Raw genomic sequence first — 22,997 nt, forward strand, 5'->3', positions numbered from 1 at the left:
TAATATACTCTTCTGCCTCTTACAAGGTTGCAAAAAAAGGCCAGACATGAGATGGGTGAAAGAAAGCTGAAAAAGAAAAGCGTCCACCCTTCCCCCATCTTCTCTCCTCTCTCCCAAAAAGAGCTGTGTTTGTCTGTGCAAACCTAGTCCCAAATATGGGAGAGAGAGAATGAATGTGTGTATGGAAGAACAATGAGCCCTCAGCCTGGTATTGTGTGTGTGTGTGTGTGTGTGTGTGTGTGTGTGCCTCTGCCTCTTTTCCCTTCGACCTCAACAACAACAGGGAGAGCTGGAAGCCAGCTCTCCATGCAGGCCATCAAAATCAAAACTGGTTTATGATTTACGGGGGAATTAACTCAGCAAGCAAATCCATGGAAGGAAATCGCTACCCAAAGATGATTTTATTATTGTATAGATCCATCCTGTCTCCCCTCCCCCAACAGACTGAGACTAAAGAAACCAGTGCACACCAGACAAAAAGGTCTCTCTTTAAATGGAAGGCAATTATCAAAACTGTTTCTTATCTAAACATAGGATGCATTCATTTGTGTTCCACGAAAATGTTTTTTTGCAATTCGCCAACTTTCCCTTTTACTAGTTATCTTTTCTGGGTTTAAAAAATTTGCTTTGGGGAAAGCTATTTCAGGATTCATACAAAACTACTTTCTAAATGTCCCTTAAAATAGTAACACATACTGAAACATTTAAAGCACCCAGTTTCTCAAGGACACATTTTGCTTAAATCAATGTTTGAAGTCTGTAATCCAGAAAAAATTGTAAGCAAACCTTGGAAAAGAGGCAGAGGAAAATGACAATTCAACAATGAATCATTTTGTTTTCCTTTCAACAACTTCTCAAGCAACCAGTTTCAAAGGAAACCTCCAATACTTTCCCCCTCCCCGCGCACACACAGGCACACACACGCGCGCACACACACACACACACTCACAATCTATGTAAAACTACCTCTCTTCCTTTCCAAAACCTTAAAAAAATAAAAATAAAAATAGAAGCCACTCTCTTTCACAGAGCAAAACTCAAACATGGTAGTAAGAATCCTATTCTGCTCCAAGTGATTTTGGGTTAGTAATCACACAGAACAGAGAACTGGAGATTTAGAACACAAAGAAGGAATCTCTCCCTAATGGGAAAATGATACTTTAAGAAAAGTCCTCCCCCAAGACCCCCAAATCCACAAACATTCAAGAAACGTACACTGTGGGTCTTTGACTTCCTTTCCTTTCCCCCACTCCCCCCCACCCCCAGTTCGGCCAATAATTCAGTCACATGAAACAGTTTAACCTCAGACAAGTCAAACAAGAGCATGAATAAGCAGCAGAGAGGGAACAGGGGTCAGCAGGCGAGTGGGACAGTGACCTGGCCCGCACAGGGCCGAAGAAGTCCCCGGCCCTTTATGCCCGCCCCCCCACCACCACCGGGCGCGCGCGGCTCGCACGCCGGCCTGCCCTTCCCGGCTCCCGGCGGACCCGGGCGTCCACGCCGGCCCCCTGCCACCCCATGTCCGTGCCCAGGACGAGGGGCCAGGAGAGAAGGTGGCCGCCACGCGCCGGCAACTTGGACACTTACCTTCCCCGGATGCGCTACACCATCAATGGAGGTGTGTTCGGCCGGCTCCCGGGAAAGTGGGGGACGGGGCGGGAGGCCCGCGGGGCTGGGGGCCGCCGGGCTCGGGCCGAGGAGGGGGCCGGCCGCGGGGACAGGGCCGGGGGCTGCAGGGGCTTCCCTCCCGTGACCTCGGGGGCGGTCTCCACTAGCTCCCTGCTCCTCGCTCGGCCGGTCCTTCACGAGCGGGAGCCCAGGATCATGTCTGGTTTTGTTTTTCTGAGGGCGAGGGGCTCCCTGAGGATGATGGTGATTTTTTTTTTCCTCAACTAGGAAAGAAAATGAGGCAGAGACAAGGTGGGAGGCGAGCGAGGGGAGAGCACGGGGGAGGCGGAGGCGGGGGCGAGACCCGAGTCGGGCGAGCGTCTCGGGCGTGCGGGAGGAAGAGGAGGCTGGGAGCGCGGGGGGCGGCTCGCGAGCGTCTGTGGGAGCAGCGGCGCCTCGGCGATGGTGGCCGAGCCGCGGCGGGGCTGCTGCACCGACCCACCGCCCACTCCGCGCTCGGGCCCGGCCCACCTCGCAGTATCGCGCCTCGCCATTGGCGCATCCGGAAGTGACGCGCGCGGAGGCCGGGCCAATGGAAAGCGGAGGGCGGGCGGAGGGGCGGGACTTCTGGCGTTCTATCTCTTTCTCTGTCTCTGTCTCTGTCTGTCTGTCTCTCTCTCTGTCTCTCTCTCTCTCTCTCCTTTTTTTTCCTTTCTAATAAAAAGAGCAGAAGAGAAGGAGGGGAGCGGCCGCGCTGTGCGGTGCCGACGCCAGGGCCCGGGCTCGAGCGCGCGCTCCGGGCGGCGGCCTGGCGGTGGGCTGGGCCCCCCACCCGGGCGCGTCTTTGTGCGCTGCCGGGGTCGCGGCGCGCCGCGGGCAGGTCCCCCGGGCCGACCGCCCAGGGTCCCGTTGCTCTCGTTATTATCAGGGTCACAATTTGCCTTTTCAGCCACTTCAGACGCGGACTCCTATCCCGGGGGTGGGGGGGGGGGACACGGAGCGGGTGGCAGCGATTCGCTTTAAGGACCCTTTCGAAATTCCGATGAGAAGGAACGTTTTCAAAATAAGTCTGTGGCAGAAGATTAAGAAAGAGTAAAACGAAATTCTCAGATCGCGCTGCTTCTTTGAAAAGAATATAGCAAAGATGAAAAGCGTGGAAAGTCTCATCAAGGAATAAAGAAGGGACTAGAACCCCAGTCGCAGAGGGAATTTTAGACAGAGAGCAGTGTGCACAACCCTATGCCGTAAGTTTCACACAAAAAATCCAAATACCACCTTTTTTTCTTTGAGAAGCATAGTATTCTGTCCCACTTCCCGAAAGGCTGGTAATCACGGGGTCTACGGTGCTGTAAGGGGAGAGAGGGGCAGGCCAAATGTTCATATTCTAGTTAATATAATTTATAGGAATGAGGGGTTTGGAAATTTTAATTATGACTAGCAGTTTTTGAAATGCATATCATGTTTATTGAGTTCTTTCACACACCCTGGCATGAATCCAGGGCGAATCATCAACCTATTGTTGGTTGGTTAATATACTGTAAATGCTATTGGTGTCCTTATACCATACACTCTCCCTGAAGGAGTTCAGATCTGTATATAATAGAATAATTAAGGGATAGAGCACATGCAAAATAATTCACTCATCTATTTCAAATAAAGTGATAATTTTCTCTTTGGAATATCTATTCAGATTATAATTTCCACATCCAGCAGTTTCTTTTAAGAATAATTTGGACTAGCAGATATTATTGGACTGTGACCCAAGAGAGCTAAAAACAAATAGGTCTGTGCCGTTACCTTTCTGAGTAACTTCCAGCAGGAAAAACCCTGTCTTGCTGCAATTCCTGCAGCTATGAAATGGGAAGAGTAGTTAGTAGCTCATTATATATCTAATAATGTGAGAACCGAATTTTACAGCATAATAAATTTCAGTAAAAGGCTCTGGACATCCTAGATATGGATGGAACTGTTCGACATCAGTTTGGAAATAATGAGGAGTAGAGGGTATTAGATGGCTTCGGTTTCCATCAAAATCTACATTTACAAGAGCACTCTTTCTAATAAAGGTTCAGCCCTGTGGTGGGCAAATGGGCCACAGTTTTTCAGAAGATGCCTGTGAATCCTACACTACCATTCAGCGGAGAGGAGAGACCCTCTCAAGATCAGGAAACCACATTATTGTAGTATTAGGGCTTGCCATCACTTCATTTATTTAAAAAACCGTAGATAGGGGCGCCTGGATGGCTCGGTTGGTTAAGCGTCGGATTTCGGCTCAGGTCATGATCTCGCGGTCCGTGAGTTTGAGCCCCGCATCGGGCTCTGTGCTGACAGCTCGGAGCCTGGAGCCTGTTTCGGATTCTCTGTCTCCCTCTCTCTGCCCCTCCCCTGTTCATGCTCTGTCTCTCCCTGTCTCAAAAATAAATAAACGTTAAAAAATAAAAAAAATAAAAAACCATAGATGAAGGGGCCCCTGGCTGGCCCAGTCAGTAGGGGCATGCCACTCTTACTCTCAGGGTTGTGAGTTTACGCCCTATGTTGGACGTAGAGCCTACTTTTAAAACATGTAGATTTAGGAGTCTCAAGATTTCACATTGTTACAAAGCATAACATTATGCTATCGCGCCATAAAATTAGCAAACTAGGTCTCTTTAACTGCAAAATCTCATGCAAGAATTGTGGTCCAGCCGTAAAGCTGGAGAGTACAGCCTTCCTGAGAGGCCGATAATGTAATAACAATACATCTTAATAAGGAAAACTATTAAACCATTGATTGAAAGCTTACTACATCCCAAGCACCATGCAAAGCATGTTGTATTCCTTGGTCCACTTAGTCCTGACAACAGCCCATGAAGTGTATTATTATCTCCATTTTAAAGGTCAAGAAACTGGGGCTTGGAGAAGTTAAATAACATGGTCAAGGTGAAAGAGGTCAAATATCTAGTGGGGTTTTTTTCCCCCCGCTATGAAATTAGAATGCATTTCCTAAATCTCTTTTCAGCAAGCTTTAGAAACTGGGGATTACTTTTGGTTATTGAATTTGAAAATATCAAGAAGGATTTTTGTTAGTTATTTTGTGTATCTTACTAAAGGTAGAAGTGATTTTATTTTGTATGCAGAGGTCACATCAGAAATATAATACCATTATTTCAAAGAAGCTGGGAGAAGAGTGCCTAGGTGGCTCAATCGGTTAAACTTCCAACTCTTGGTTTGGTCTCAGGTCATGATCTCGTGGTTGGTAAGTTCAAGCCCCAAATCGGGGTTCGCGCTGCCAGTGAGGAGCCTGCTTGGGATTCTCTCTCTCCCTCTCCCTCCCTCAGCCCCTACCCCAATTGTGAATGCGCTCACTCACTCTCTCTTTCTCTCTCTTGCTCTCAAAATAAATAAACTTAAAAAAATAAAGAAGCCAGGAGAAAGAGGGATTATTTAATAAGTGATGTTGGGACAACCAGACAACTATATAAGAAAAAAAATGCTGAAAAAAATGTTTTAACTAGATTTATGTTATTCCTTTTTTTTTTTTTTAAGTTTATTTATGTATTTTGAGAGAGAGAGAGAGAGAGAGTGTGCGAATCCAAAGCAGGCTGTGCACTGTCAGCCCAGAGCCCAACATGGGATTCAAACTCATAAACCATGAGATCATGACCTGAGCCGAAATCAAGACTCGGACACTTAACCAACACAGCCACCCAGGCACCCTAAGCATGCAACTCTTGGTCTCAGAGTCATGAGTTCACACCCCACATTGGGTGTAGAGAGAGACCTTACCATGGTCTACAGGATTCTGTAAGACCCATTGAGCCTCTATTTGTTAGCTTGAGTGTAAAAGTTTATTTTCTCTATAACCCACATTATAGGTTATGTTTACTCTTTTGTATATGTCAGATATTTTATGATTTGTTTTAATGAAACCATGAAAGTAATTAGAGGAATACTAAAAGCTTTTCAAATCATGGATTGAAGGAGTTTTTTCTAAGCATAACAGGAAATCCAGAAGCCATAAAGGAAAAACACCAATAAATTTTAATGCATACATATTTACATCTCTATAAGACACAAAAGAACAGCACAACAATGCAAGAAACAAAAAAATTGAGGGAAAATATTTTCAGTACCTATAATATAATAATAAGTATAATAAATTACCATAATATAATAGAGCTTTACAAATTTGTAAGAAAAAATCAGAAAAATGGACAAAATATATGAACAAAAAATTCACAGAGAAATGTGTTCAATAAACATGATTCAATAATAATAAAATAAATGCAAAGTAAAATACTCTCTCAGATTAGGGAAAAAGTTTACCTTCACAATACCCAGTATTGATGAGGATGTGGGAAAACAGGCACTTTGATGCACTGTTGGTAAAAATGTAGTCATTACCTTTTTTTTTTTTTTTTTTTAATTTTTTTTTTTTCAACGTTTATTTATTTTTGGGACAGAGAGAGACAGAGCATGAACGGGGAAGGGGCAGAGAGAGAGAGACACAGAATCGGAAACAGGCTCCAGGCTCCGAGCCATCAGCCCAGAGCCTGACGCGGGGCTCGAACTCACAGACGGCGAGATCGTGACCTGGCTGAAGTCGGACGCTTAACCGACTGCGCCACCCAGGCGCCCCTAGTCATTCCCTTTTTTAGAACACAATTTGGCAACAACCTATGAAACAATTAAACACCCATACCTTCGACCCAGAAGTTCTACTTCTAGAAAGCCATTCTACAAATAATCTTGCATAAATGTATAAAAATAATACAAACATATATATAACTGCAACATTATTTATAACAGTGAAAACCTGAAAAAACCCAAACACCCATCAACAAAGAATGTTGAAATAAATTATAGTACAAACATACAATGGAATACTTTATAGATTTCAAAAAGAATTAGGTAAATCTGAGCTGATACAGAATGACGATCGGGATTCAGAGTCAAGTCATAGAACAATTATGCAAAAGTATGAATCTATTTGTATTTTTTTTTTTTTTTTTTTTTTTGTAGTAGGCTCTCCACCCAACGTGGGGTGGGTCTCGAACTCACAACCCCCAGATCAAGAGTAGCATGATCAGGGCACCTGGGTGGCTGTCGGTTAAGCGTCCAACTCTTGATTTCAACTCAGGTCATGATCTCACAGTTTGTGAGATCAAGTCCCACATTAGGCTCTATTAGGAGCCTGCTTGGGATTTTCTCTCCCTCTTTCTCTGCCCCTCCTCCACTATGCTCTCTTCTCTCTCAAAAAATAAAAGGGGGTCTCATGCATGCTCTTCCCACTGAGACAGCCAAGCACTACCTATTTGCATTTTTTTTAATTTTTTATTTATTTTTATTTTTTTATTTTAGAGAGGAGGGCAGGGGTTGAGGGAGAGAGAGAGAGAATCTTAAGCAGTCTTCACATTCAGCACAGAGCCCAACTTGGGGCTCGATCCCACAAACCTTAAGATCATGCATGACCTGAGCCGAAACCAAGGGTCAGACACTCGACGGACTGAGCCACCCAGGCACCCCTATTTGATTTTTAAAAGGACGAGTTTGTAGGGGCGCCTGGCTGGCTCAGTCAGTTGAGCATGCAGCTCTTGATCTCAGGGTTGTGAGTTCAAGCCCCATGCTGGGTGTAGAGATTACTTAAACATAAAAAAAAACATCTTTTTAAAAAGAGGGACAAATTTGTATCTGCTTCAAAAATGTCTAAAAACACATTCACCAGGAAAATGTTTGTAGTGAGTCCGCTGGGCACGGAATGAAGAGTAACGAGGGAACAGGAGACAGACTTGATTTCATTTGACTCTGTTCTGTTTGATTTTTTTCTCTTCATATCAAGCATGTATAATTTTTATAATTAAAAAAAAAAAAGAATTCAAGTTCTTTGAACATATGGCTGGTAACTAGCCTTCATAATTCACCAGAAGTACTCAAGCTTTAGAACAAGTAAATTATTTTCCTCTAAAATGCCTTCGGCAAAACTGGGGTGCTTTATCAAGCCTAGTAACAGACTGAAGCTTGTTTCTAGGCATCTTCTTTGAAATTGCCTTCCAAGATTATGTGGTGCAAACGCCAGCCAGCACTGTGCCCCGGCCACCTCCCTTTGCACTTTTTTTTTTTTAACTTTTTTTTTAAATGTTTGTTTATTTATTTTTGAGAGAGAGGTAGACGGAGAGTGAGCAGGGGAGAGGCAGAGAGAGAGAGGGAGACAGAATCCCAAGCAGGCTCCATGCCGTCAGCACAGAGCCTGACGTGGGGCCCGAACCCACAAACCATGAGATCACGACCTGAGCCGAAACCAAGAGTTGGATGCTTCACCAACTGAGCCACCCAGGCGCCCCTGCACTTCAGGTGGAGCCAGAACAGAGCTCACTACTCCTTCCCACCGTGGTCTGTCTGCGGATGCTTAACGCTCACCTTAGGTTTACCGACACCGGGGGTTCGCTTCACAATGTGTTGTACATCAGAACTGCTGCCTCTTCAGTCTTCTCTCAGAGCCAGTAAGTGACCCCTGATGGCCTTTGACAGTCCCTCCACTGAGCCGGAATGGAGCCCTGAGTGATTCTGGCCCTTACTGCAGGAGGCACCTGTCACACATGCAAAAACATGTACAAAAGTGAAACAAACAGGGGCGCCTGGGTGGCTCAGTCGGTAAAGCATCTGACTTCGGCTCGGGTCATGATCTCATCGTTCACAGGTTCGAGCCCCGGGTCGGGCTCTGTGCTGACAGCTCAGAGCCTGGGCCCTGCTTTGGATTCTGTCTCTCTCTCTCACTCTCTCTCTCAAAGATAAGTAAACATTAAAAAAAAATTTTTTTTAAGTGAAACAAACATCTTTCCAAAATTCAAAGCCCTTTTCCTTTGTGCGGATGTGACTGATTATGGACGGCAATTAAGGTTCTCCACTCAACTCCAGACTCCGATGAATTTTCTTTCAACCAAAGTAGAAGTGGGTCTATACACCAACACACCTACAGGTAGATCTCAAGGAAACCCTGCTCCACTAAACCATCAGATCCAGTGATCAATGATGCTTTTCTCTGAGTTACGCTTAGCCAGCCAATGCCACAGCATGCTGTCCGGAGGCAATGGGTGCCTTTGGGATGAGATCTAAACCCAACATCTGACCTCTGACCACATGTGGTCATTGAAAATTCTCGTAGGGCTTCATGAAAGAATTAAGGGGAGGAGATGCTGATTTTCATTGTCCTGGCCCAATTCCAAGTTTGATCGTTCTCAGTCCTCCTCCTTTGTCTGCCTGCCATCTCACTGAGACGTGCTATTCCTCGGTTCCTGTTATAAACAGCTGTCCACTGTTACCCGAGCAAGCCAGAGAGCCGGCAAACTCCACCCTGGGGGAAGCTGCATTTCAAGATAAACATTTCCTCCGCATCTTTGGTAAATTACTTAGATTTACCTTGGAGGAAAGGTATAGTTTTCTAGAGAGAATAAAGGCATAGTAATGGGGAGTTAAAAATTATCCACAAGCCCTGTTTTGTCTAAACGGTGAACAAAGAAGACCGGAATTGATCACAAAGGGGCCCTCAGAAGGGGGAGTCCATAGGAAATAAATCTGAGATTCTGACATTTTATTTGGGAATCCAGAATTTAATCTTAAGCATTGATGAAGCAGGGGCTATTTGGCACCAAAATGCATTTCTTCAATCTAAGGCGTATTTACAAACAGAGCAAACAGGCAAGTGACTCTGTAAACCAAAGGAAACGAAACACATCCTCTGCCGTTCGAGCTTCAGTGTCTATGTTGGTCGTGTCTTGGCCCCTCAATTTAATGCTCCCTCCCTCCTTTTCATTCAACACAAGACATCTTAATTTCAAAATATCATCCCCAAAGGTTTCCTTCTAATGCTCCAACTTCCAGAGTAATTACTCTCTTTAATCTTAAAAAGACAATTTAGGGGCACCTGGGTGGTTCAGTCGGTTAAGCGTCCGACGTCGGCTCAGGTCATGATCTCACGGTTCATGAGTTTGAGCTCTGTGCTGACAGCCCAGAGCATGGCACCTGCTTCGGATTCTGTGTCTCCCTCTCTCTCTGCCCCTCCCCTGCTCATACTCTGTCTCTCTCTCTCTGTCTCTCAACATTAAAAATGTTTTTTAAAATTACTCTTAAAAACTCTATTAACCTTTTACTTTTTTTAATATATATTTTTTTAATTTTTTAACGTTTATTCATTTTTGAGAGACAGAGAGTGAGCAGAGGAGGGTCAGAGAGAGAGGGGGACACAGAATCCAAAGCAGGCTCCAGGCTCTGAGCTGTTAGCACAGATCCCAAAGTGGGGCTCGAACTCACAAACCTTGAGATCATGACCAGAGCTGAAGCCAGTTGCTTAGCCCATTGAGCCAGCCAGGTGCCCCTACCCTCGATACATGTCAAAATAGTTAACCTTGGGGCACCTGGGTGGCTTGGTCGATTGAGCATCCAGCTTTAGGTCATGATCTCATGGTTTGTGGGATCGAGACCCATGTCAGGCTCTGAGCTGACGGTGTGGAACCTGCTTGGGATTCTCTCTCTCCCTCTCTCTCTGCCCCATCCCTGCTTGCACATGCTCTCTCTGTCTCTCAAAATAAACATTTAAAAAAAGTATTTTAAAAAATAGAATAGTTGGGGCGCCTGGGTGGCGCAGTCGGTTAAGCGTCCGACTTCAGCTCAGGTCACGATCTCGCGGTCCGTGAGTTCGAGCCCCGCATCGGGCTCTGGGCTGATGGCTCAGAGCCTGGAGCCTGTTTCCGATTCTGGGTCTCCCTCTCTCTCTCTGACCTTCCCCCATTCATGCTCTGTCTCTCTCTGTCCCAAAAATAAATAAACGTTGAAAAAAAAATAGAATAGTTATCTTTATGGTGGATGTTTGGCCTCTTTTAAGTTTATTTACTTATTTATTTTTAAGTAATCTCGACCCCCAACATGTGACTCGAATTCATGACCCCAGGATCAAGAGCCACATGCTCTTTCAGTCAGCCAGGCGCCCCAATGTTTGGCTTTTCTTACAGAGAAAATACAAAAGAAGCAGACCACAAAATACAGAATGTTCATATTCTTTTGATCAATAAAAACATCATAAGAGGGGCAGCTGCCTGGCTCAGCATTCAACTCTTGGTCTCGGGGTTGTGAGTTCGAGCCCCACATTGGGTGGAGATTACTTAAAAATAAAATTTGTTTAATTAAAAATGTCATAAGAATGATTTCCCAAACATCCCCCCAGAAGGCCGTCAACCAATCTCCAAAAGAGCCCCATTACCTTCAAATTAATAGCAAATTCTTACTACAGATATAGGAAAGAGAACGCCTAGACAAGCTGTGATGGCTCTTTGCTATACACAGAAGTATGTTCCTCCTCTAACCTAGGAATACGCAACTACAATCCCAGGGTGAAAGGAATCGTCTAGAGTCAGGGAGAGGTGACAAAGGGACAGAAAAACTTTGGGTAAACTGATTACCACTAATAAAGGAAATGAATTTCAGTCTCTGTAATTAAGGATAAAGTACAGGAATAACAATACTTGGTTATATTTATTTATTTATTTATACTGACTCTTGATTTCAGATCAGGTCATGATCTCATGGTTCCCGGGTTCAAGCCCTATGCCACGTTGGGCTCCTTGCTGACAGCAAGGAGTCCGCTTGGGATTCTCCCTCTCCCTCTCTCTCTGCCCTTCCCCACTAGTGCTCTGTCTCTCTCTCAAAACAAATAAGTAAACATTAAAAAAATTAAATATACATAGATTTTTTTTATAATCTTACAGAATTTTTTTTAAACTTCTTTTAGAAGCCCCTGATAATATACTCATGAAGATGCACTCCTGAACCCAAAACAGAAATCAAATAGTATGGGTTAAAGACTCAAATGTGAAATGCAAAACTACAGAAATTTTAGATACAATGTATGAGAAGCTGTTGAATAAGACCTAAAAAGCACAACCTGGTGAAAGACACAATTGACTAAAATGATCTCAAAGACTTCTTATGAGAAATTACATTAAAATAAGCGGGAATCACATGTTGGGAAACGATCACTGTAATTTCCATAAGCATGACAGGATTAGTGATTAGCATCCATAAAGAATGCTTATAAATCTATTCAAGTTGGGGCCCCTGGGTGGCTCAGTCGGTTGAGCATCCGACTTCAGCTCCTCAGGTCATGATCTCACAGCCTGTGAGTTCGAGCCCCGCGTTGGGCTCTGTGCTGACAGCTCAGAGCCTGGAGCCTGCTTTGGATTCTGTGTCTCCCTCTCCCTCTGCCCCTCCCCTGCTCATGCTGTGTCTCTTTCTCTCTGTGTCAAAAATAAATAAACATTAAAAATAAATCTATTCGAGAAAGACAACCCAACAGAAAAGTGGTTGAAGGTAAGAACAGAGAATTGGCAGGGGCACCTGTGTGGCTCAGTTAATTGAGCGTCCAACTCTTGATTTTAGCTCAGGTTATGATCCCAGGGCTGTGGGATCGAGCCCTGCACTGGGCTGCACGCTGAGCTGGGAGTCAGCTTGGGATTCTCTCTCTCCCTCCCTCTATACCCGTCTGCCCTGCTTGAGCCTGCTCAATAAATACATACATACATACATACATACATACAGAAGTAAAGAACAGACAATCGGCAGAAGAATCTGTATGTCCAGTAAACACAAAACGATGTTCCATCTCTCATGTCCTCATTCTTGGCAGTTTCAATACACACATAGATGACCCTTCTAACAACTGGCTTCTTGTGTGTGTGTGTGTGTGTGTGTGTGTGCACATGCATGTGTGTATGTGTTTTAATTGTCAAATACACATAACAATTTATCATCATCATTTTTGAGTGTGCAGCTCAATAAAGTACATTCACACCGTTGTGCAACCAGCCTCCATGTGCAAGATGAAAATCTTGCAAAATCAAAACTCTGTATCCATGAAACAACAACTCCCCATTTTGCCCTCCTCCGCCAGCCCCTGGGAACTACTATTCCGCTACTATTTCTGTTTCTATGAATTTGACCACTCTAGATACCTTATATAAGTGAAATCAAACAGTATTTGCCTGGCTTATTTCAGTTAACATAACATCTTTGTATTAATTTGCTAGGGCTGACGTACAAAGTGCCACAGACTCAATGGCTGAAAACAGAAACGTATTTTCTCACAGTTCTGGAGGCTGTAAGTCTGAGATCAAGGTGCCAGCAGGTCTGGTTTCTCCTGAGGCCTCTCTCCTTGGCTCATAGGTGGCTGCCTTCTGATTGTGTCCTCACCTGGCTTTTTCCACGTGTGTGCATCCCTGGTGTCTGTTACTCTTCTTTAAAAAAAAAAAAAAAAAAAAAAACCTTTTTTTTTTTCAGGTCACCTGGGTGGCTCAGTCGGGTAAGCTTCCGACTTCAGCTCAGGTTATCTCACGGTTTGCGGGTTCGAGCCCCGCATCGGGCTCTGTGCTGACAGCTCAGAGCCTGGAGCCTGCTTCAGATTCTGTGTCTCCCTCGCTCTCTGCCCCTCCCCCGCTCATGCTCTGTCTCTGTCTCTCCAAAATGAATAAACATTAAAAAAAAAAAAAAGAATTAAAAAAATGCACATGAAGCCCTCATAGTTGACTGTGGACATTGCTTAACTACATGTAAGATTGAGTTCACTCATAGTCAGTATGAGTATACAGCAGATTTGAGCTTTGGCATTGACTACTGTCAGGTGTAAATTTTTGAAAACTTTTTTTTTATGTTTATTTTTGAGAGAGAGAGAGAGAAAGACAGAGGGTGAGCAGGGGAGGGGCAGAGAGAGGAGACACGGAATCTGAAGCAGCTTCAGGCTCCGAGATGTCAGCACAGAGCCCAACACGGGGCTTGAACCCACGAACCATGAGATAATGACTTGAACCGAAGTCGGACATTTAATCGACCGAGCCACCCATGTGCCCCATTGAAAACTTCTGAATGAAGTTGATTATAACACTTTGGGGGACAAAACTATTTAGTTGAAGTCACTGAAATGTATCAAATCAACTTTTGTGATCTCATTTAAAATAAATTCTCTGTCCTCTAATATTTCTATTAACTCATGTTAATACAGATTAAAATAGACAAATGTTAAGTATACAAAGCTACGGGCATTGTTTTAATTTCAAGTATTAAAACATGTGATTAGACCATGTGTAGATAGTGGTGTGTCTATGTGTTCCAGAAGAATTCAGATTCTTGTCTTCCTGAAATAAATCTGAGTTGGTCCTAATACCACATCCCCAGTGACTCGACGCCCTCCTCCTCTTCTGTGTCTGTTTACATTCCATGGTCAAGCACTGTACCCTCTGCCTTCCACACACCCTCAGCAACCTGCCTCCTCACTTCCTCATATTCCCTGAGCCAAACCACAACCCTGGTGATAATTCCAACTTGCTGCCTGCTCGGCACCTGCACCTGCCCAGCCAAATGCGTCTGGCATCACACGGCCTGGTTTCATTTTAAATTCATGACCACAAACCTCAAGTGGACTCTTAATGCCCTTGGCAATCATAGGATACTTAACCCAGGGTCACTTCTCACCCAATGCTCCAGCAAGTTATCCACCTCCCTTCCTCCCTCCTCAAACCTCCAACCCCCCTCCCTTCTTTCTGAGGTCACTGTGGATATTGACGTGATCAGCAGAGGAAGTCCGCAGACTGCCCACTCCCCACATCTATCTCTCCATCTCTGAACCCCACCCGCTGGCTTCCTGCCTGCTACTGTAGATGAATCACCTACAGTCCTATGGAAGTCTAGCCCTCTGCTTTGACCCCTCCCCTCCCATCATTCATGAGTACCACCCAGCCCTTCTCCCCTTTTCCTGATCCATCTTTTTTATTTTTATTTATTTATTTTTTGCTGTCTGCTGGACCAAAACTTTTCCTACCGACAATGCCACGGAGCCCCGTGTTGCTAGAACGAAGAGCCAATTCTGTCTGCCACTTTCCTGATGTATTTGCAGCTTTTCATACAACTGATCGCGACCTCCTACCTGACAGACTCTTTCGGCTGGGCCGCCGGGACACGATCCTCCTGGTTTCCTGTTGCCTCACAAGGGAGTATCTCTCAGTGTTTTTCAGTGATTCCTTTGCTTCTCCCCAGCCTCTGAGCGTTGTAGCCCCCAGGGTTAGTCCTTTTCTGCACCTACAATCCGTCCCCTGTTGATTCCATTCCATTCACTGTCATGACTTTAAAGACCACCTAATTGCTGATCATTCTCAAGTGTACGTCTCCGACCCAGACCTCCCTCCTGAACCCCAGACTCCTTCAGCATCTCCACCTGGATGTCTAAGGTATGTCAACTTTAATATCCCCAAACTAAGCACCTGCCCACCTGAGGTCTTCCCCATCTCAGTCAACAGCAACGCCATTCTTCCAGGCGCTCAAACTAAAACCTTTGAGTCTTTCACATCCACATCCAATCCATCAGAAAAATCCTATTGGCCCTGCCTTCTAACGACGTCCAGGAGCTGACTGCTTCTTACCACCTCTGCCACCACCATCATAGTGCAAGTCGCTGTCGTCTCTTGCTTGGATCATTGCAGTGGGCTCTTAATTTCTGACCCTCTAGATAGTCTATTCCCAATTTGGTAGCTGTGATTTTTTATGGTATAGGTTAGGGCGCCTGGATGGCTCAGTGGGTTAAGTGTTAAGTGGGGTAAGTGGGTTAAGCTCTTGGTTTCGGCTGAGGTCATGATCTCACAGTTCGTGGGATCGAGTCCCACATCTGGCTCCTTACCGACAGCTCAGAGACTGCTTGGGATTCTCTCTCTGCCCGTCCCCTGCTGCTTGTGCTCTCTCTATCTCTCTGCCCCTCCCCCTGAAAGTAAATAAATAGGGGTGCCTGGGTGGCTCAGTTGGGTAAGCGTCCAGCTTGATTTCAGCTCAGGTCATGATCTCATGGTTTGTGGATCCGAGCCCCATGTCAGGCTCTGTGCTGACAGCATGGAGCTTGCTTGGGATTCTCCTTCTCCCTGTCTCTCTGCCCCTCCCCTGCTCATGCTTGCTCTCTCTCTCTTTTAAAAATAAATACACATTTTAAAGAAAAAGAAAGAGGAAGGAGGAAAGAAAAAAAGAAAAAGAGAGAGAAAGAAAGAGGAAGGAAGGAAGGAAGGAAGGAAGGAAGGAAGGAAAGAAGGAAGGAAAGGTAGGTTAGATTCTCTCACTGTGCAGTTCAAAACTTGACAATGACCCTGTATCAGTCAAGATGATCCCGGTTATGTTGTGGTAACAAATAACCCCAAAATTTCAGGGACTTAAAATAGCGATCATTTCTGGGGCACCTGGGGGGCTCAGTCGGTGAAGCGTCCAACTCTTGATTTCAGCTCAGGTCATGATCTCACAGTTCATGAGCTCGAGCCCCAAGTCAGGCTCTGAGCTGACAGTGTGGATCCTGCTTGGGATTCTCCCTCTCTCTCTCTCTCTGCCCCGCCCCCGCTCACACAAGCTTTCTCTCTCTCCCTCTCTCAAATAAATGAACAGTGATCATTTGTTTCTCATGCAGCACATCCATCTGAGGCAGCAGCAGGGAGCCGCTCGTCACCACCGTTGATCGGAGACTGGGGCTTTCAGCTCAGGATCCTACTTGGATGTTTCTGGTCGCCTTGGCAGAAGAGTAAAAAGCTCTAGAAAATTATCACTGGTAATCAACTGCCTCTAAAGCGAATTCTCAAAGCTCAGTGGCCAGAACTGTTCGCACGGCTTGATACGTCCTTAAGACAGCCAGGAAGTGTCATCCCACTCCATTCTGAGGGCCGGGAGCTAGAAATACGTGGTGCTCTCCTGAACACCATGGGCTCCCAGCAGTGCTCAAGATAGAAAAGCACAGTCCTCACACCAGCTTGTGAAGCTCTGCCTTAGCAGCCGTCGCCCCCACCTCTCTGGCCTCACCGCCCCCTGCTCTCTCCCTGCCACCATTACCATTGCCTCCGAGACGCCTTTCCTCTGCCTGCGTGGCTCTTCCTTCAACGATCTATACGATAATTCCTTCCCCTCCTACCCTGACCGGTTTGCTTCAAATTGTAATCCCCCCTTCTCCATCGCTAATCCTCACCCTACTCTCTACACGCACACCTGCACAAAAACTTCACGAGGGCAGGGAAGGCAGGGGCCGTGTCTGTTTTGTCCACGGATGTGCCCCCCACAAGCCAAGCCCAGATCAGCACCTGCACAAGACAGGAGCTCAGGAATTGTCGCTTCAGTGAATGATCCTCACTAGTGGTCAGGAAAATACAAAGGAAACCCGCAAAACATTGCTTCACACCCATGAGATGATAAAGCGTACAAGTCTGACAGTTGCAAGCCCTGATGAGGAGTTAGTGAGAGGAAACTCCTGCGCTGCTCAAGAGTGCACGCTGGGTGCAGCCACTCTGGGCAATCTGGCACTCTGGAGTCAAGTCCAAGGTAAGTGCGAATCGTTACGATCCGGCAATTTCACTTCCCAGTGTTCGCCTTGAAGAACCCTCATCCACATAGGTGCAAGGAGCCATGCAAAAAGGTGTTCACAACAGCACTGCTTACAATAGGGGAAAAAATGGAAACAACTAGAATTTCCATCAGCCAGACGCTGGATAAATGATTGTCATATCCGAGGGACCGTCGTAAAGCAGTTACAATGAATTATTTTATAAGTATTGACTTCCAGTGTCAGGAGATTGGAAGCTGCTTTCATTCACACAGCAGGAAACCCAGCTGAGAAATCTGAAAATCTGCAATTGTTTTTAGACCTGTCAGAGAACTGAGGTCACAGGGCAAGCTGCCGAATTGGGAGAGGTGGACTTAAAGGTGCAGAGAATCACAACTTACCTGAGCAGAAACTCCACGGGAACCAGTACCCGAGAAGGGATTCTAGTCGACATATGGCTGGAGGCTCAGCGTGGATAAGCTGGAAAGTTAAAAACTCCAGGGGCCCCTCACACTTGCGAGTTTTACCCCCAGGAGCCCTTCCAGATCCTCACAGTAAAGATCCAGAAAAAAAACCCCCTCACACCTCAGCAGGGGAAAGGGGAAAGGAGCCGTTTTGGTACATAGCCCGAGGATTCTGTTCCTCTTCACAAGCCCTGCCCTCAAAAGAAACCATTTCACCAGAGCCTCATGGACCCAAGAGAAGGGAAATATCCAGCTGCAACCCCCTCAAGCCTTTCTACCTTACCAAAGGGGGTAAGGGAGCTGAGAAGTCCTGGGCGGTCACAGCCCACAGGCACAGGCTCACCCAAAGACCAAGACCTCATAAGCTACACCCACCATGTCGTATTCCAACTGCAGAAAATCACAGGCAAAGACAAATTTTGAAAGAGGCCAGAGGAAAAGGACTTACCTATGGAGGAGAGAGGAAAGAATGACACAGAATTTCCCTTTGGAAACCACGCAGGCAAGAAATGGATGGAAATATTGAAAGTGTTGAAAGAGGGGCACACCTGGGTAGCTCAGTCGGTTAAGCATCCAACTCTTGATCTCCGCTCAGGTCTTGATTGATCTCAGGGTTGTGAGTTCAGGCCCCACATTGGGCTCCGTGCTGGGCATGAAGACTACTTAAAAAAAAAAAAAAAATTTTTTTTTTTTAAAAAACATTGACCCGGTGTGGGGGGGGGGGGCATCCGGGTGACTCAGTCGGTTAAGTGTCTGACTTTGGCTCAGGTCATGATCTCACAGTAACGGGAATTCAAGCCCCGCATCGGGCTGTGTGCTGACCAGAGCCTGGAGCCTGTTTCAGATTCTGTGTCTCCCTCTCTCTCTGCCCCTCTCCAGTTCATGCTCTGTCTCTCTCGATCTCAAAAATAAATAAACGTTAAAAAAAATTTTTTTTGGAAAGAAAAAAATTCACTAACTTAGAATCCTGTACCCAGTGAAGTTATCCTTCAAAAGTCAAGGAGGCAGACGCCTGGCAGGCTCAGTCAGAAAAGCATGCGACTCTTGATCTCGGTGTCATAAGTTTGAGCCCCACGTGGGTGTAGAGATTACTTAAAAACAAAAACATCTTTTTTTAAAGTTATTTATTTATTTAGAGAGAGAGAGAGAGAGAGAGGGAGAGAGCATGAGCGGGGGAAGGGCAGAGAGAGAGAATCCCAAGCAGGCTCCTTGCTTATCAGCACAGAGGCCAAGGCGGGGCTTGATCCCATGAACCATGAGATCTTGACCTGAGCCAAAATCAAGACTCTGACACTTAACCTACTGAGCCACCCGGGTGCCCCCCAAAATAAAAAATCTTTTAAAAAGGAGTAAGGAGAAATAAAGAATTTCTCAAACCAAAAACAGAGAATTTGTTGCCAAGTAGGCATACTTTCCAAGAAGTATTAAAGTGAGTTCTTCATAGAGAAGGAAAGGACATTGGTCAGAACTCAGATCTACAAAGAAAGGAAGAGCATTAGGAAATAACGAATAAAGGTAAAATGATTTATGTGTAGTGATACAAAAAAAAATTCTAAGGAGCGTAATGCTGAAGGAAAAAGGCAATTTGCAAACAGACATTTATAGAATGAAATCATTTATAAGATTTATAAAAACATACTATACAATGCTGGAGTATTATGTGGACACATGTATAAGGAGTACAAATCTAAAAAGTCACTATGGGGGCGCCTGGGTGGCACAGTCGGTTAAGCGTCCGACTTCAGCCAGGTCACGATCTCGCGGTCCGTGAGTTCGAGCCCCGCGTCAGGCTCTGGGCTGATGGCTCAGAGCCTGGAGCCTGTTTCCGATTCTGTGTCTCCCTCTCTCTCTGCCCCTCCCCCATTCATGCTCTGTCTCTCTCTGTCCCAAAAATAAATAAACATTGAAAAAAAATTTTTTTTTTAAAAGTCACTATGGAGAGTCAGACCAACTTCAATATAGGTTAAGCCTATGAAGGTTGGCAGGACTGTGGCGTGAGAAGAATCTTGGCTGTATTTGTAATATTTTATTTCCTTAAAAAATATCTAAAGCAAATATGCAAAAAGAACATTTTTAAAAATCTATTTGTCGGAGCACCTGGCTGGCTCAGTCAGTACACTATGTGACTCTTGATCTCAGGATCAAGACCATAGGTTCAAGCCCATGTTGGATGTAGAGATTACTTAAAAATAAAATCTTTAGGGGCACCTGGATGGTTCAGTTGGTTGAGTGTCCAACTTTAGCTCAGGTCATGATGTCGCAGTTCATGAGTTCAAGCCCTGCATTGGGCTCTGTGCTGACAGCTCAGAGTCTGGAGCCCGCTTCAGATTCTGTGTCTCTTTCTCTGTCTTCCCCTCCTCCATTCACGCTGTCTCTCTTTCTCTCAAAAATAAACATATAAAAAAATTGTTTTAGGGGCGCCTAGGTGGCTTAGTCGGTTAAGTGTCTGACTTCGGCTCAGGCTGTGATCTCACCATTGGTGAGTTCCAGCCCCATATCAGGCTCTATGCTGACAGCTCAGAGCCTAGAGCCTGCTTTGGATTCTACGTCTCCCTCTCTCTTTGCTCCTCCCCCATTTGTGCTCTCTCTCTCTCTCTCTTTCTCTCAAAAATAAATAAATGTAAGAAAACTTTTTTAATAAAAAGTAGAAAATCATAAAAAATAAAATAAAATCTTTAGGGGCACCTGGATGGCTCAGTTGGTTAAGTGTTCAACTCTTGATTTTGGCTCAGGTCATGATTTCAAGGCTCATGGGTTAAAGCCCTGCATCAGGCTCTGTGCTGACAGTGTAGAGCCTGCTTGGGATTCTCTCTCTTCCTCTCTCTCTGCCCCTCACCTGCTTATGCACGTGTGTTCTCTCTCCCGCAAAATAAATAAACATTTTAAAATAATAAATCTTAAAAAAATGAAAATAAAAATCTATTTGTTATGTTCTGTACTTAGAATGTTAAGGAAAATTTTTTTTTAATTTTAAGAAAAATAGTAGCCAATGGGATGCCTGGCTCACTCAAGGGGTAAATCATGTGACTCTTGATCTCAGGGTTGTAAGTTCCAGCCCCACAGTGAATGTAGAGATAATTTAAAAATAAATTATCTTAAAAAAAAAAAAAAAAAGGCACCTGGGTGGCTCAGTCAGTTAAACATTTGACTTTGGCTCAGGTCATGATCTTGCGGTTGGTGAGTTCAAGTCCTGCCTTGGGCTCTGCGCTGACAGCTCAGAGCCTGAAGCCTGCTTCGGATTCTGTGTCTCCCTGTCCCTCTGACCCTCCCTTGCTCATGATCTGTTTCTGTCTCTGTCTCTCTTTGTCAAAAATAAACATAAGGGGCGCCTGGGTGGCGCAGTCGGTTAAGCGTCCGACTTCAGCCAGGTCACGATCTCGCGGTCCGTGAGTTCGAGCCCCGCGTCGGGCTCTGGGCTGATGGCTCAGAGCCTGGAGCCTGTTTCCGATTCTGTGTCTCCCTCTCTCTCTGCCCCTCCCCCGTTCATGCTCTGTCTCTCTCTGTCCCAAAAATAAATAAACGTTGAAAAAAAAAATAAAATAAAAATAAACATAAAAAAAAAATAAAATTTACCTTAGAATCTTTCATCAGGGTAGAACCCTTGAAGTCACCTAGTCAGACTCTGGTCTCAATATCTTAAATATTATTGATTACTGTTTGGGTTGAATTGTGTCCCTAGTCCTAACTCCTATTCCCTCAGAATGTGACCTTGCTTGGAAATAAGGTTGTTGCAGAGACAATGAGTTAAGATGATGTCATACTGGAGTAGGGTGGGCCCTTAATCCAATAGGACTGATGTCCTCATAAGAAGATGACCATGTTAGGGGCACCTGGGTGGCTCAGTCAGTTGAGCATCCGACTTAAGCTCAGGTCATGATCTCATGGTCTGTGAGTTCGAGCCCCGCACCGGGCTCTGTGCTGGCAGCTCAGAGCCTGGAGCCTGCTTCGGATTCTGTGTCTCCCTCTCTCTGCCCCTCCCTGCTCATGCTCTATCTCTCTCTCTCTCTCTGTCAAAAATAAACATTAAAAAAGAAGATGACCATGTTAAAAAAAGAAAAAGATGGCCACGTAGAGATACAGACAGAGACACTCAGGGAGAAATCCATGTGAAGATGGGGACAGAGGTTTGAGTGATGCGTCTACAAGCCAAGGGACACCAAGAGTGGCTGGCAGCCACCAGGAGCCAGGAGAGAGACCTGGAAAAAATTCTCCTTCAGAGCCCTCAAAGGGAAGCAACCCTTGGGTGCCTGGCTGGCTCAATGGGGTGTGCTACTCTTGACCTTGGGGTTAGGAGTTTGAGCCCCATCTTGGGTGTAGGGATTACTTAAAAATAAAATCCTTTATAAAATAAATAACATCTTTTATAGATGATATAGATATAGATATAGATATAAATTTACATATACATATACATATACATATACATATACGTATACATATACATATAATTTTCTTTCCAGAAAGATAGCAGCAATGCCGACATCTTAGTTTTGGACTTTTAGCCTCCAGAACTGCAAGGCAACAAATTTCTATTGTCTTAAGCCACCCAGTTTGTGGTACTTTGTGAGAAATAAGGAAACTATGAGAATAATCTTGTTTCGGTGGGTTTTACCTCCTGACGTGTATCACATTAAGCATCTTTGAAACACAAGAATCTTGGGGCGCCTGGGTGGCTCAGTCGGTTGAGCGTCCGACTTTGGCTCAGGTCACGATCTCGCGATCCGCGAGTTCGAGCCCCGCGTCAGGCTCTGGGCTGATGGCTCAGAGCCTGGAGCCTGCTTCCGATTCTGTGTCTCCCTCTCTCTCTGCCCCCCCCCCCCCCCGTTCATGCTGTGTCTCTCTCTGTCTCAAAAATAAATAAACGTTAGGGGCGCCTGGGTGGCGCCGTCGGTTAAGCGTCCGACTTCAGCCAGGTCACGATCTCGCGGTCCGTGAGTTCGAGCCCCGCGTCGGGCTCTGGGCTGATGGCTCAGAGCCTGGAGCCTGTTTCCGATTCTGTGTCTCCCTCTCTCTCTGCCCCTCCCCCGTTCATGCTCTGTCTCTCTCTGTCCCAAAAATAAATAAACGTTAAAAAAAAAATTTTTTTTTAAATAAATAAACGTTAAAAAAAAAAAATTAAAAAAAAAAAAAAAAAAAAGAAACACAAGAATCTACCAGCACACATTCTACACGCTCTCAGCACAATGACGTCATCACATGTCACACAGCTTCTGCAAACCCCCACTGTGCACCTGCCGTGGGATGACAGCGACAAAGGCAAGTAACATCTTAGTTTGTTATGAAATGTTTTTGACCTCACAGACCCCAAAAAAGGGTCTCTTGAGAACTGCCTACTAATCTAAATCCCTTCTTTTTTATAGATGCAGAAACTGAAGCTTAAGGATAGGAAGGAGACTCCCCTCAGCTTTGGGCTAATTAGAGTCTCAGCTTCCTGACTCAACTGTGGGGGTTCCTTGAACAACAAAGCCACAGAACAAATGTTTAGAGGAGGGGCAAAGGCAAGTAACTTGTGTGAAACCAACTAGTTAGTCTAGACTAGACAGTGCTTTATTCTTTGTTATATCATTAAG

General features: G+C 45.2%; 2 protein-coding genes across 7 annotated transcripts in view; one reads left to right on the plus strand and one right to left on the minus strand.

Moving 5' to 3' along the window:
• Positions 1–2,098, minus strand: part of RERE (arginine-glutamic acid dipeptide repeats) — a 424,545-nt gene extending 422,447 nt beyond the window's left edge. For all 3 annotated transcript variants that reach the window (XM_045475552.1, XM_045475551.1, XM_045475545.1), the window contains exon 1: positions 1,588–2,098. The gene's annotated coding sequence lies outside the window, so the exon portion shown is untranslated. The remainder of the gene's footprint in view (positions 1–1,587) is intronic.
• On the plus strand, positions 755–22,925 carry LOC123597147 (U1 small nuclear ribonucleoprotein C-like). 4 transcript variants are annotated; one of them, XR_006711995.1, is made up of 3 exons: positions 755–1,618; positions 16,064–16,201; positions 22,788–22,925. XR_006711995.1 is itself a non-coding variant. In XM_045475562.1 (2 exons), exons 1-2 carry the CDS (start codon positions 1,325–1,327, stop codon positions 14,666–14,668), a joined length of 441 nt encoding a protein of 146 aa, XP_045331518.1. In that variant the 5' UTR covers positions 755–1,324; the 3' UTR covers positions 14,669–15,229. The 4 variants fall into 4 exon arrangements, 1 of the variants encoding a protein (XP_045331518.1); XR_006711996.1 differs by lacking the exon at positions 22,788–22,925 and adding an exon at positions 21,888–22,080; XR_006711997.1 differs by lacking the exons at positions 16,064–16,201; positions 22,788–22,925 and adding an exon at positions 14,463–14,575.
• The last annotated feature ends 72 nt before the right edge of the window (positions 22,926–22,997 follow it).

This window comes from Leopardus geoffroyi, chromosome C1, assembly GCF_018350155.1.
Source record: "Leopardus geoffroyi isolate Oge1 chromosome C1, O.geoffroyi_Oge1_pat1.0, whole genome shotgun sequence".
In the NCBI taxonomy this organism is placed as follows: Eukaryota; Metazoa; Chordata; class Mammalia; order Carnivora; family Felidae; genus Leopardus; species Leopardus geoffroyi.

Excerpts from the sequence above, each read along its gene's own strand:
- LOC123597147 (XM_045475562.1), top strand. The coding sequence starts at position 1,325 with ATGAATAAGCAGCAGAGAGGGAACAGGGGTCAGCAGGCGAGTGGGACA. Across the intron at positions 1,619-14,521 it reads GCGCTACACCATCAATGGAG|CTTTTCATACAACTGATCGC; the intron begins GTGTGTTCGGCC and ends ATGTATTTGCAG.